Genomic DNA, 12,246 nt, shown 5'->3' with positions numbered 1-12,246 from the left:
GATCAGAAGTCTGGCGTTCTGTTATAACTGCTTTGCGATTTTTAAGCTAAACTTAGCTACTTTTGGTCAATTTTTGTAGTTCAGTTTTTGGCAATACTGCCTGTGAGATAGTTAGGTTAATCTCTCATTCTCTGTCCTGCTCTCACCATGGACAAATGCAGTGATAGAGATTTTGGTGAATCCTGCTCCCTCCTGCCCTCAGACCTCAATGCCACACATATTACCCACTTGCACTCGATCATCTGCTACATGTTTTAGTGAGAGTGCAATAAGGTGGGAATTTGATAAAACTGATTAGCATGCATGAAGACAGCTCAAGTCACCTGCTATTATTAGACACAAGCAATATCTGGTCAGATGAAATGGATGCATGACAGGCAAGTGACTTGCTCCTTCCAAAAGTCTCTCCTCTTCAACTTGCTGTTTCTCCATAACCACTGCACATAGAGACATCTAGATGGCATTGTTAGAAAGAGGAAGACAATATTGAGAATAAAGTTAATTTCATTTGCTCTTCCATTGCAGGCTAAGTTTAAGTGTGTGTGTGAATAATGGCTATTTTCAACATTTAATGCTGGAGGGACAGTCCTAGTGAGATGGAAATCACCACCACCACTGGTCATTTAGGGGTTAAAGGTGGGTACCCAAAACAAGGGAGGCAGTGGCAGTGTGGTCTGCTGAAAGATCCCAAGTTTTCATCCTCTTGGAAACTGGCCATTTTTTTTATGAAATTATCAAATGACAGAGCATCACCTACATGCTGCCAATAACCCTGTCTTTATTGCATGCATAGTGAAGCACCATAGCCTGTATATGAAATATGCAGGAAAGCTCTCTACCTTAAAAAAATTCTTTTCTTCCTCAGTTTCCTCATTTCCCATAAGAAATAAAACTATCACAGAGCAGCCAAAAATATCTCCAATAACTTTGCTTCTTCTTCTTTCCCTCCTCTATTTCAACCAGATGGCACCACTGCTATCACATCTATTTCTAAAGCTGAACTCTTCGCTCAAACCTTTGCTTAAAACTCTACCTTGGACGATTCTGGGCTTGTTCCTCCCTCTCCTCCACCCTCTGACTACTTCATGCCACCTATTAAAATTCTTTGCAATGATGTTTTCCATGCCCTTGCTGGCCTAAACCCTCGAAAGGCTTATGGTCCTGATGGGGTCCCTCCTATTGTTCTCCGAAACTGTGCCTCCATGCTTGCACCTTGCCTAGTCAAACTCTTTCAGCTCTGTCTGTCAACATCTACCTTTCCTTCTTGCTGGAAGTTTGCCTACATTCAACCTGTTCCTAAAAAGGGTGACTGTTTTAATCCCTCAAACTACCGTCCTATTGCTTTAATTTCCTGCCTATCTAAAGTTTTTGAATCTATCCTCAACAGGAAGATTCTTAAACATCTACCACTTCACAACCTTCTATCTGATCGCCAGTATGGGTTCCGTCAAGGCTGCTCTACTGGTGATCTTCTGGCTTTCCTTACTGAGTCTTGGTAAAGACTCAGTATTCACCAAAATCTCTTTTAGAGATTTTGGTGAAACTTTTGCTGTTGCCTTGGACATATCAAAAGCTTTTGCTAGAGTCTGGCACAAAGCTTTGATTTCCAAACTACCCTCCTACGGTTTCTATCCTTCTCTCTGTAACTTCATCTCAAGTTTCCTTTCTGACCGTTCTATTGCTGCTGTGGTAGACGGTCACTGTTCTTCTAAATCTATTAACAGTGGTGTTCCTCAGGGTTCTGTCCTGTCACCCACTCTCTTCTTATTATTCATTAATGATCTTCTAAACCAAACTTCTTGTCCTATCCACTCCTACGCTGATGATACCACCCTGCACTTTTCCACATCTTTTCATAGACGTCCAACCCTTCAGGAGGTAAACATATCACGCAGGGAAGCCACAGAACGCTTGACTTCTGATCTTTCTAAAATTTCTGATTAGGCAGAGCAAACTTGGTATTGTTCAATGCCTCAAAAATTCAATTCCTCCATCTATCAACTCGACACAACCTTCCAGACAACTATCCCCTCTTCTTCAATGACACTCAACTGTCCACCTCTTCTACACTGAACATCCTCGGTCTGTCCTTTACTTATAATCTGAACTGGAAACTTCACATCTCATCTCTAGCTAAAACAGCTTCTATGAAGTTAGGTGTTCTGAGACGTCTCCGCCAGTTTTTCTCACCCCCCCCCCCAGCTGCTAACTCTGTACAAGGCCTTATCCGTCCATGTATGGAGTATGCTTCACATGTCTGGGGGGATTCCACTCATACTTCTCTTCTAGACAGGGTGGAATCAAAAGCTTTTCCTCTCATCAACTCCTCTCCTCTAACTGACTGTCTTCAGCCTCTCTCTCACCGCCGCAATGTTGCATATCTAGCTGTCTTCTACCGCTATTTTCATGCTAACTGCTCTTCTGATCTTGCTAACTGCATGCCTCCCCTCCTTCCGCGGCCTCGCTGCACAAGACTTTCTTCTTTCTCTCACCCCTATTCTGTCCACCTCTCTAATGCAAGAGTTAACCAGTATTCTCAATCATTCATCCCTTTCTCTGGTAAACTCTGGAACTCCCTGCCTGCTTCTGTATTTCCACCTTCCTATGACTTGAATTCCTTCAAGAGGGAGGTTTCAAGACTCTTATCCACCAATTTTTGACCACTGCCTTGACCCTTTTATGGGACTGGCATTTCAGTGGGCATTTTTTTTTATTGGATTTTTGTTGCCCTTGGCCAGTGTCCTTCCTACATAATAAAAAAAAAAAATAAATAAATAAAAAAAAAAAAAAGGTGATGATGTATGGTGGTGTGAGGGAAATATACATCAACAGCAAACATCCAGAGGGATCTAATGGTGGATTACAATCTGTCTTAATAATAAAACAATTTCGACAATTCCCTTGTTGCTGCTGCTCTCATTATGCACTGATTGGCTTCTAGGCTATGAAATTATGTCTGTGGGCAGGTAGATCAAGGCAGTAGTTGCTTGCTCTGCTTTGCATTTGTATCTACAATAATTAATTCTCCTCCAACTATAATATGTGTTCCTATTGCATAAAACTAATTTATTGTTCTCACATGCCTTCTATTTATTTATATTTATACATAGTTTGGATTTCATGCTTCAGCTTAAATAAAAGATAAAAATAAAAACTTACAAGTAAAATATATAATAATTAGTATGTACTTATTTATACCAACAATGATTTCATTACATAGTGAAGTAAATTTACAACTATAATACTGATTTACTTAGTTTTGAGCATTACAAAAGCATATTACTGTGACATATTACATGACATACAAATGTTAGGTAGAGCAGGGAGGTGCATCCTCAGCTACATCCACAGGTGTGACATATTACCCACAAACCAATCAATGAACAGCAGGAGCAGCAGCGACAAGTGAATTGTTTAAATTTTTTTATTAATAAAACAGCTTATAATCTGCCATCAGATCTCTTTGGGTGTTTACTGATTTAACATTGGGAATGCTTCCTTGGATAAACAAAATTTTCTTCAACATACCTGAGAAGTATTTGGTCACACATATAGCTTATTACTAAATTAACTTTAATGAAATCAAAATTTGACAATTGTAACTGGGTACTGTACATCAACAAAGTAAAAAACAGTTTGAAATCCATTTAGAAGAATTTAACTTTGTATCAAATCTTACTTGTTTGTGTCAAGTAAGCATACCTGAAAAAAAGTTCCTATAAAAGAAACAGTATGGAATTCTTATACAGGAGAACCTCAGTTCTCAAACTTAATTAGTTCCTGAATGCTGTTTGAAATCTGAAATGATTGAAAACCAAAACTATTTTCCCCATGGGAATCAATGTAAAATGGATTAATCCATTCCAGACAACAGTCTACATTGTCTTAGTAGCTTATGACAGACACTCCCACAGCCAAGATGGCTGCTTCACAAGATCTTCAGCTCACAAATTATTTATCCAGAAAGGATGTACTGAATGAACTTAGTGGCACAGAACTCATCCAAAGATACTGTTTAGACCCATCTAGTGAGGGAAGCCTTACAGAGCAGCATAGAGAGGAGCAACCAACTTACCACCAAAATGAAGGTGATCAATAACACTTAGACATCTTGCTGCTGGCAAAAGCTACAGAAAAAATGCAGTTGTGCAGCAGTGATGGTGTTGGAAGTCATCGAGAGAGCCACAGGTGCCTCAAGATTACTCTTGAGCAACAAAAATTGTTTGTTTACATTGAGGCTTTTCAATGGGATCATATTTACCTTATTTCAAAGATTGAATTACTGTCTTACACTCTGTCTCTCTCCTCCAAATGTATAAAAACTAAGTAGATGTTTATAGAAACTATAAATGAGTAATAAATAGCAGCTTTTGCTATGTCTTTTAATATTTGAAATCAAGTACCACATTTGATGGCTTATAAGACGTGCCTTGTTTCCCCCAAAAAAGTATCAGGAAATGAGCCTGCATCTTATCAGGCCAAGGTTCAGCTTTGGGGCAGTGGCTAGAGGTAAGTTTATGGCAACAGTGTCCCTTAAATCAAACCCCAAAAATCTTTGCACATGTAAACAAAGTGATGATTGCTTCTGCACCACAAAAACAACTCTTTTATGCAAGGTAACAGTGTATACAGGTTGTATTTACTGGTAATTCACATAAAATAACACGAGTCAAAAAGAAATTAAGTGACGACGCTTACATTACATGTACCAAAACAAACTCGCAGTCAATCACATACCAAACCTGGGGAAACACGCAAGATTCACTGTGTTCCTTAGTATAATGACATTATTCCTTGAGGTAAGGCATGAGTAGAACAAATTTATTTTCACAGATTTGAATTTGAATAAAAAATACAATTGTACTAAATTTCATGAAGAATAGAACTAATTTATTTTCACACTTTTTATTTCAGAAATGTAATGAATATTTCAAACAAAGATACATTGTAGAGAATATAGTAAATCTATTTTCACATATCCTTGTGCTTTGAAAATGTACTGAAATATTACAACTAGAATTATGTGTAGAATGATGATGATAACATGTGATGTACAAACTTTATTACCCCTCTGGGCTCTGACAACAATGTTACTGCCTATGCCATATTTGTTTACATCTCACAGCAAGATTGGTCTAAGGATCAGTATTGGAAGGTCCTAGCAAATATTAAGGTTTTTAAATGTAAAATATTGGGATCTAATAAGGATCTGAATACACATGAGAGGGCTTCAAATGTCAGGGGAAACCCTTCACCTTGTATTCAAAGCTTAAACCTGCTTATCTATTTATTTATTTATTTATTATTTTTTTTAATGCCTCACTAAACTGAGATGCATCTTATAAGTCCAAGCATCTCATAAGCCATCAAATATGGTAACTTTGTTCTAGAATCAAATTATGGTACCACAACTGAAGCAATAATTAGTTCAAAATTTTGTTTGAAAACTGATTTGTTTGAAAACGGATGCATTCGATAACTGAGGTTCCACTGGATCTGTGAAAGGGTAAAAACTGTAAGAAATAAAAGAAACATGAAGTTATAGGTCAAAGGTTGTAATAGCTAATGAATGTAAAAAATATGCTAATAAAGGCATGTGAGAGAGAGAGAGAGAGAGAGAGAGAGAGAGAGAGAGAGAGAGAGAGAGAGAGAGAGAGAGAGAGAGAGAGAGAGAGAGAGAGAGAGAGAGAGAGAGAGAGAGAGAGAGAGAGAGAGAGAGAAAGAAAGAAAGAAAGAGAGAAAGAAAGAAAGAAAGAAAGAAAGAAAGAAAGAAAGAAAGAAAGAAAGAAAGAAAGAAAGAAAGAAAGAAAGAAAGAGAGAGAGAGAGAGAGAGAGAGAGAGAGAGAGAGAGAGAGAGAGAGAGAGAGAGAGAGAGAGAGAGAGAGAGAGAAATATGATGACATATACGAGTACATGCAAAGGAACAGGTATAGTGAAGTTTACTGGAAACAATCATGCAGAAGGGGGCAGAAAACACACAAAAAGAGGACACACTAGGATAAAAGCGAGATAAGAGATGTGCAGACCATAAGTAAGAGGTATGATGCATGTAGAAGAGGAAAAAGAATAAAACAGACTGGAGTGGAGGCTTACTGATCTCAAGATAGCCCCATCCTCCCTGTACTGGCCACCATCCTCACTGTCTTCAGCCAGTGTCTCCTTCATCAGCCAATCAGCCACCTGGGGTGGCATCACTGAATGGATCATCTTTTCCTTCAAGGAACGTTCTAGCTCAAGCTGTCGCCGTACCAGCAAGGACTGTCCAATGCTCATGAAGGTGCCCCTCATCCGTACCTGTGTGTGAGGCAGCCTTATCACCTCACATCATCATCTTGCCAGGTAATTCATATTCATTCACACACTGAGTCTGGTAAAGGCTGTGAGGTGGCCTTATTACCTCACAACATTCTCTTGTCAGCTAATTCATATTCTTTCACACAATGACTCTGCTAAGGGGTATCAAACACACATCAGAAGTATGCAATTTTCCACTAACTCATATTAATTTTATTGAAAATCATAAATGAACTCTTATCAAGGAGTCTTGAAAAACTAAAACATAAAGATATTATATCCTACCTGTCACTTGATATTGTAAAAAGTAATACTTAGGCTCTTTCACTTTTATTTGTTCATTCTCCAATCTTGTTCATCAGAAACTGAACTGAAAAGTTACATTATTTTACTGCAAAGCCTATGTAAATAATACAGATTTATTCAGGTATTACATTTATAGTGTTATTGTTATTATCCTCAGAAAGCCGAGTGGTGCTCACTGAAGAGTAGGAACTACCATACAGGGTATAGTACAAGTGCAGATATTGTTACATATAATAGTACAAGTTGTTCTAATTAAGATGTTCCATGCACATGTGCATTTTGAAGCCTTGTTTAGCCATGTTGTGAAATTCAAGTGTGGGTGGGCAACACATTCACAGTGACCCAGCATGCATCCATAATGGGATGTATGTATGTAGCATTACTATTACTCTAATTGCAACATTTCTTTTTAGATAAAACACTTCTCATCTAATGAGGTAGACAAACACCATGTCCATGTACCATAAGTGTATGGAATTGCTGAAAGTTTTTTTTTCTTTCAAACTTATGTAATACAATCTAAACATATTCACTTTGTGTCTCAGTGGGAAGCTGCAAGTGAGTGACTGGCAATCAGATGATCAGACGCTAGTTCCACTACTCCTCCCTCCCTACCCAGACAGGCATGGTGCCACATAGTGTATCATTTTACTTATCTAAAATTACAGCCATACTGTCCTTGTGTGATGTTTATCAGTAAATCACCAGTCCATTAATCATCTCAATATGGAATCTGTAATACTCCAAAATTTTAAATCATGAAAAAAATCATACAGAATTTCACCAACACAAAGCCCATCTCAATGGGGGCATAAATATGGCAGCAGGAAAACAAAATTGAGCATCTGATTAAAATTAGGTAACTGTTCCTAGTGTGGAAGTGCCAGTAGTGAAATCATACGGTAAAGTATCCCATAGGTTTCTCTGTGAAGGGATAAATGACCTCATAAAGCACAATCATTCTCACAAAACAGACCTTGTGGTATGAGTTGGCTGATAAAATGTTGGAAGCTTACAATGCAAAGGATCATCTGGATATTGTAAATTCTTATAAAAAAAAAATGTGAATAATTCCACTTTGTAGTGATGCTCCAAGTTAATATGAAGAGCAGGAAGCAAAAAACTTGACCTGATTAAACCCTTGACCTAAAAGCTTCAGTTGCAGAAAAAAAAAAAAAAATCATAATTTCATCACCAGTATACATATTTCTGCATTCCCTCTATATACCAACTTTCTGCAATATTGAAGAGGCAACAGAGTCAAGATTGGTGCTAGAATGTATGCACACCTTGAATCAAGAATGAAACCCATCAGCTTCAAGGAGACATAATTATCAATAATAGTACCATCCATAATTATGTCAGGGTAAACAGGTAAAGCCATTCAAGATCTACTTATGAGAAGACTCTGCATTTAAGACAGATTTGGTTTTGTTTCCTATTGGTCAAACCACGTCAAATACTGATTACTCCCATTCTACTGTTTCGAGAGGTGATACAATCAACTAAGGAAGCATCACCAGCTTAGAAATCATTATTGATGAAATACCATTCCAAGCATTTGTTACTAATAAAAATAATAAAAGCAAAGGTATCCAAACACCACCATGAGGAACACCAGATTCAAAAGTAAAAGTACTAAAGCAATCATCAGCAACAACACACTGCTATCTGCCAGTTAGTTGATGAAATATCCTCAAAATAAAGATATTCACCCAATTTGGTTTCAGTTTATATATTAAAGCTTTATGATTAACTTTGTAAAAGGCTGAACTAAAATCAAGGGAGAGAAGTCTGGACTCAGGCCCAGTGTTTAAAGCAGCTTGCAGGTCATGCATAAGAAAAAAAATGGAGTATTAGCAGTACTTAAAATCTTCCTGAGACAAAACTGGTTTGTTGGTACAATCTTTCATCTATCAATAAAGGTAGATAGCTGCTTGGCCTAGTAATGTTCAAAGATTTTGGACAAAACAGGAGTGACAGATATTGACTGATACTCCTCTGGTAAAAAATGAAGCTGCTGATTTTTTTTAATGCAAGCAACATTTATGGAACACCAAATTGGAAAACTACATTTCTTAATTCACCATCTATTGTAGATCTTAAACCAAGGGCAAGGTTAAGAAAGTTGCTCAGTGAACCTTGAATATTATAAAAACATAAATAGAATATAATCCTCACTTGTTCTTCTAGACAGGGTGGAATCAAAAGCTTTTCATCTCAACTCCTCTCCTCTAACTGACTGTCTTCAGCCTCTTTCTCAACGCTGCAATGTTGCATCTCTTGCTATCTTCTATCACTACTTTCATGCTAACTGCTCTTCTGATCTTGCTAACTGCATGCCTCCCCTCGTCCCGCAGCCTCACTGCACAAGACTTTCTTCTGTCTCTCACTCCTATTCTGTCCACCTCTCTAATGCAAGAGTTAACCAATATTCTCAATCATTCATCCCTTTCTCTGGTAAACTCTGGAACTCCCTGTCTGCTTCTGTATTTCTACTTTCCTATGACTTAAATTCCTTCAAGAGGGAGGTTTCAAGACATTTAACCTTCAACTTTTGACTACCACTTCATACTCTATTCAGGGAATGGCATTTCAGTTTTTTTATTTTTTTATTTATTGGACTGTTGTTGCCCTTGGCCGATGTCCCTCCTACATAAAAAAAATAAAATAAATAAATAAATAAATAAAAATAAAAAAAAATAACAGGAAGGGAATTGAAAGAAAAGAACCCTATGTTCTTGGTGGTGGATCTCTGAAATTTTTATGATGTCACAATCTCAGTCACATCTCTGAACCCCTTGATGCTTCAGTATGCAGTTTTCTTTTTAACTCCAGTAGTAATCATTGTTTGTTAGATGTTGTTATTCCTTGATACAGGGTAACAACAGACATTATTTTGTCACTAGTAACAGGCAGTTTAGTAGCCATTGGTGGGTGACATGGAAAGACGTGACGGTAACTTGCCGAAATCAACTCGAGAAAGCATGCACAAAAAACATCTTATCACTCAAATATCAAATCTACACAAAAACCACTGATGTGTGAGTGTGTCCATATCAGATATTATCACTGCTCTGCTCGCCCATGCAACTGGATCAAATTAGTGCATGCACACTAACATCATCTGACAATTTAGTCATCTTTTTAGCATCAACTGTAGAAGCTCATAGGAATATCCTCTCCCTTTGAAGTTTGGCAGGTGACTGACTCATGCTCTCCACTCACTGATGCTTTGTCTCATGCAGCCTATGGGCACTGGTGAAGTGGGATTGAAAATCATCTTTATTCTGTGCTAAATAGGTCCCAACCTGCCATACTCCCTCCACTGGGATAAGACCTATAAGGGGACCGACTGAGTTGAAAAAAAAAAAAAAAAATCAAAATACAAAAATCATCTCATGATATTGTTAGGCCTAGTACTTTACACTGTGTGCACAATAATTCATCATCCACATTTAAATGCTGTTTAAATACCTATTTAAATGCCTCTCAGTCACATTCAGTTGCTCAGTCAAGGCCAATGTAGGTGGGAGACGATTGTAGAAAAATCATATAAAAATAAATATATAAATAAAAAGTTTATGAGGAACAGTCTTCTTTATGGTGGAGTATGGAGGTTTCCTCTCAGCCTAGCATAGTGGAAGTGAGGAAGAGGCCCTGAAGAATCTCAGTGCATGTTGTACATGTTTGGGGAGAGGGAGGTTGTTTGTGACACTCTCTCTTTCATCAACTTCTGTACCCACTTAGCATTAACTCACTCCCCACTTTCTGTTCTATTTCACCACAATGGGTATGAGGAAGTCTTAGCCTTTTTTTATGTAAGAGGGACAATGGCCAAAGGCAACAAAAATCTAATAAAGAAAAAAAAAGCCCACTGAGATGCCAGTCCCAGAAAAGAGTCAAAAGTGGTAGTAAAAAATTTAAGGTTAAATGTCTTGAAACCTCCCTCTTGAAGGAACTCAAGCCAAAGGAAGGTGGAAATACAGAAGCAGACAGGGAGTTCCAGAATTTACCAGATAAAGGGATGAATGATTGCGAATAATGGTTAACTCTTGCATTAGAGAGGTGGACAGAATAGGGGTGAGAGAAAGAAGAAAGTCTTGTGCAGCAAGGCTGCGGGAGAAGAGGAGGCATCCAGTTAGCAAGATCAGAAGAGCAGTTAGCATGAAAATAGTGGCAAAAGACAGCTAGAGATGCAACATTGAGGCAATGAGAGAGAGAGACTGAAGACAGTCAGTTAGAGCAGGGAGTTGAGGTGACAAAAAGCTTTTGATTCCACTGTCTAGAAGAGTGGTATGAGTGGAACCCCCCAGACATGTGAAGCATACTCCATACATGGGACAGATAAGGTCGTTGTACAGAGTCAGCAACTGGGTGGGGGAGGGGTAAGAAAAACTGGTGATGTCTCAGAATGCCTAACTTCATAGAAGCTGTTTTAGCTAGAGATGAGATGTAAGTTTCCAGTTTAGATTCTAAGTAAAGGACAGACTGAGGATGTTCAGTTTAGAAAAGGGGGGACAGTTGAGTGTCACTGAAGAAGAGGGGATAGTTGTCTGGAAGGTTGTGTTGAGTTGATAGATGTAGGAATTGAGTTTTTGAGGCATTGAACAATACCAAGTTAGCTCTGCCCCAATCAGAAATTTTAGAAAGATCAGAAGTCAGGTGTTCTGTGGCTTCCCTGCGTTAGACGTTTACTTCCTGAAGGGTTGGACGTCTGTGAAAAGATGTGGAAAAGTGCAGGGTGGTATCATCAGTGTAGGAGTGGATAGAGCAAGAAGTTTGGCTTAGAAAATCATTAATGAATAATAAGAAGAGAGTGGGTGACAGGACAGAACCATAAGGAGCACCACTGTTAATATATTTAGGAGAATAACAATGACCATCTACCACAGCAGCAATAGAATGGTCAGAAAGGAAACTTGAGATGAAGTTACAGAGAAAAGAACAGAAGCTGTAGGAGGGTAGTTTGGAAATCAAAGCTTTGTGCCAGACTCTATCAAAAGCTTTCGTTATGTCCAAGGCAACAGCAAAAGTTTCACCAAAATCTCTAAAAGAGATGACCAAAACTCAGTAAGGAAAGCCAGATCATCACCAGTAGAGCAGCTTTGATGGAAACCATACTGGCGATCAGATAGAAGGTTGTCGAGTGACAGATGTTTAAGAATCTTCCTGTTGAGGATACATTCCAAAACTTTAGATAGGCAGCAAATTAAAGTAGTTCCATACTGGCGATCAGATAGAAGATTGTCAAGTGATAGATGTTTAAGAATCTTCCTGTTGAGGATACATTCCAAAACTTTAGATAGGCAGCAAATTAAAGTAATCAGATGGTAATTTGAGGGATTAGAACAGTCACCCTTTCTGGGAACAGGCTGAATGTAGGCAGACTTCCAGCAAGAAGAAAAGGTAGATGTTGACAGACAGATTTGAAAGAGTTTGACTAGACAAGGTGCAAGCATGTAGGCAGAGTTTCAGAGAACAACAGGAGGAGTATCAGGTTTTAGGAGCGTTAAAAATAGAAATCCTAAAGTAACATTAAAGTTATATTTGGTGCTGGTCAGACCTCATTTAGGAAAGAGATAGGAAGAAATTGGTTCTCAAATAGAGTGGTAGATGAGTAGAACGGACTCAGTAATCATGTTG

The 12,246-nt window shown here is 38.2% G+C and overlaps 1 protein-coding gene across 7 annotated transcripts in view; it reads right to left on the bottom strand.

Annotated features, from left to right (window-relative positions):
- Positions 1 to 12,246, bottom strand: part of LOC135116168 (adenylate cyclase type 9-like) — a 160,914-nt gene that overhangs the window by 90,087 nt on the left and 58,581 nt on the right. For all 7 annotated transcript variants that reach the window (XM_064033444.1, XM_064033447.1, XM_064033445.1 and 4 more), the window contains one exon: positions 6,094 to 6,294. In XM_064033444.1, coding sequence (XP_063889514.1) covers positions 6,094 to 6,294 — 201 coding nt within the window. The remainder of the gene's footprint in view (positions 1 to 6,093; positions 6,295 to 12,246) is intronic.

The sequence above is a fragment of the Scylla paramamosain genome, chromosome 30 (assembly GCF_035594125.1).
Source record: "Scylla paramamosain isolate STU-SP2022 chromosome 30, ASM3559412v1, whole genome shotgun sequence".
NCBI classification, from domain to species: domain Eukaryota; kingdom Metazoa; phylum Arthropoda; class Malacostraca; order Decapoda; family Portunidae; genus Scylla; species Scylla paramamosain.
This window is presented reverse-complemented; position numbering and strand designations above follow the sequence as displayed.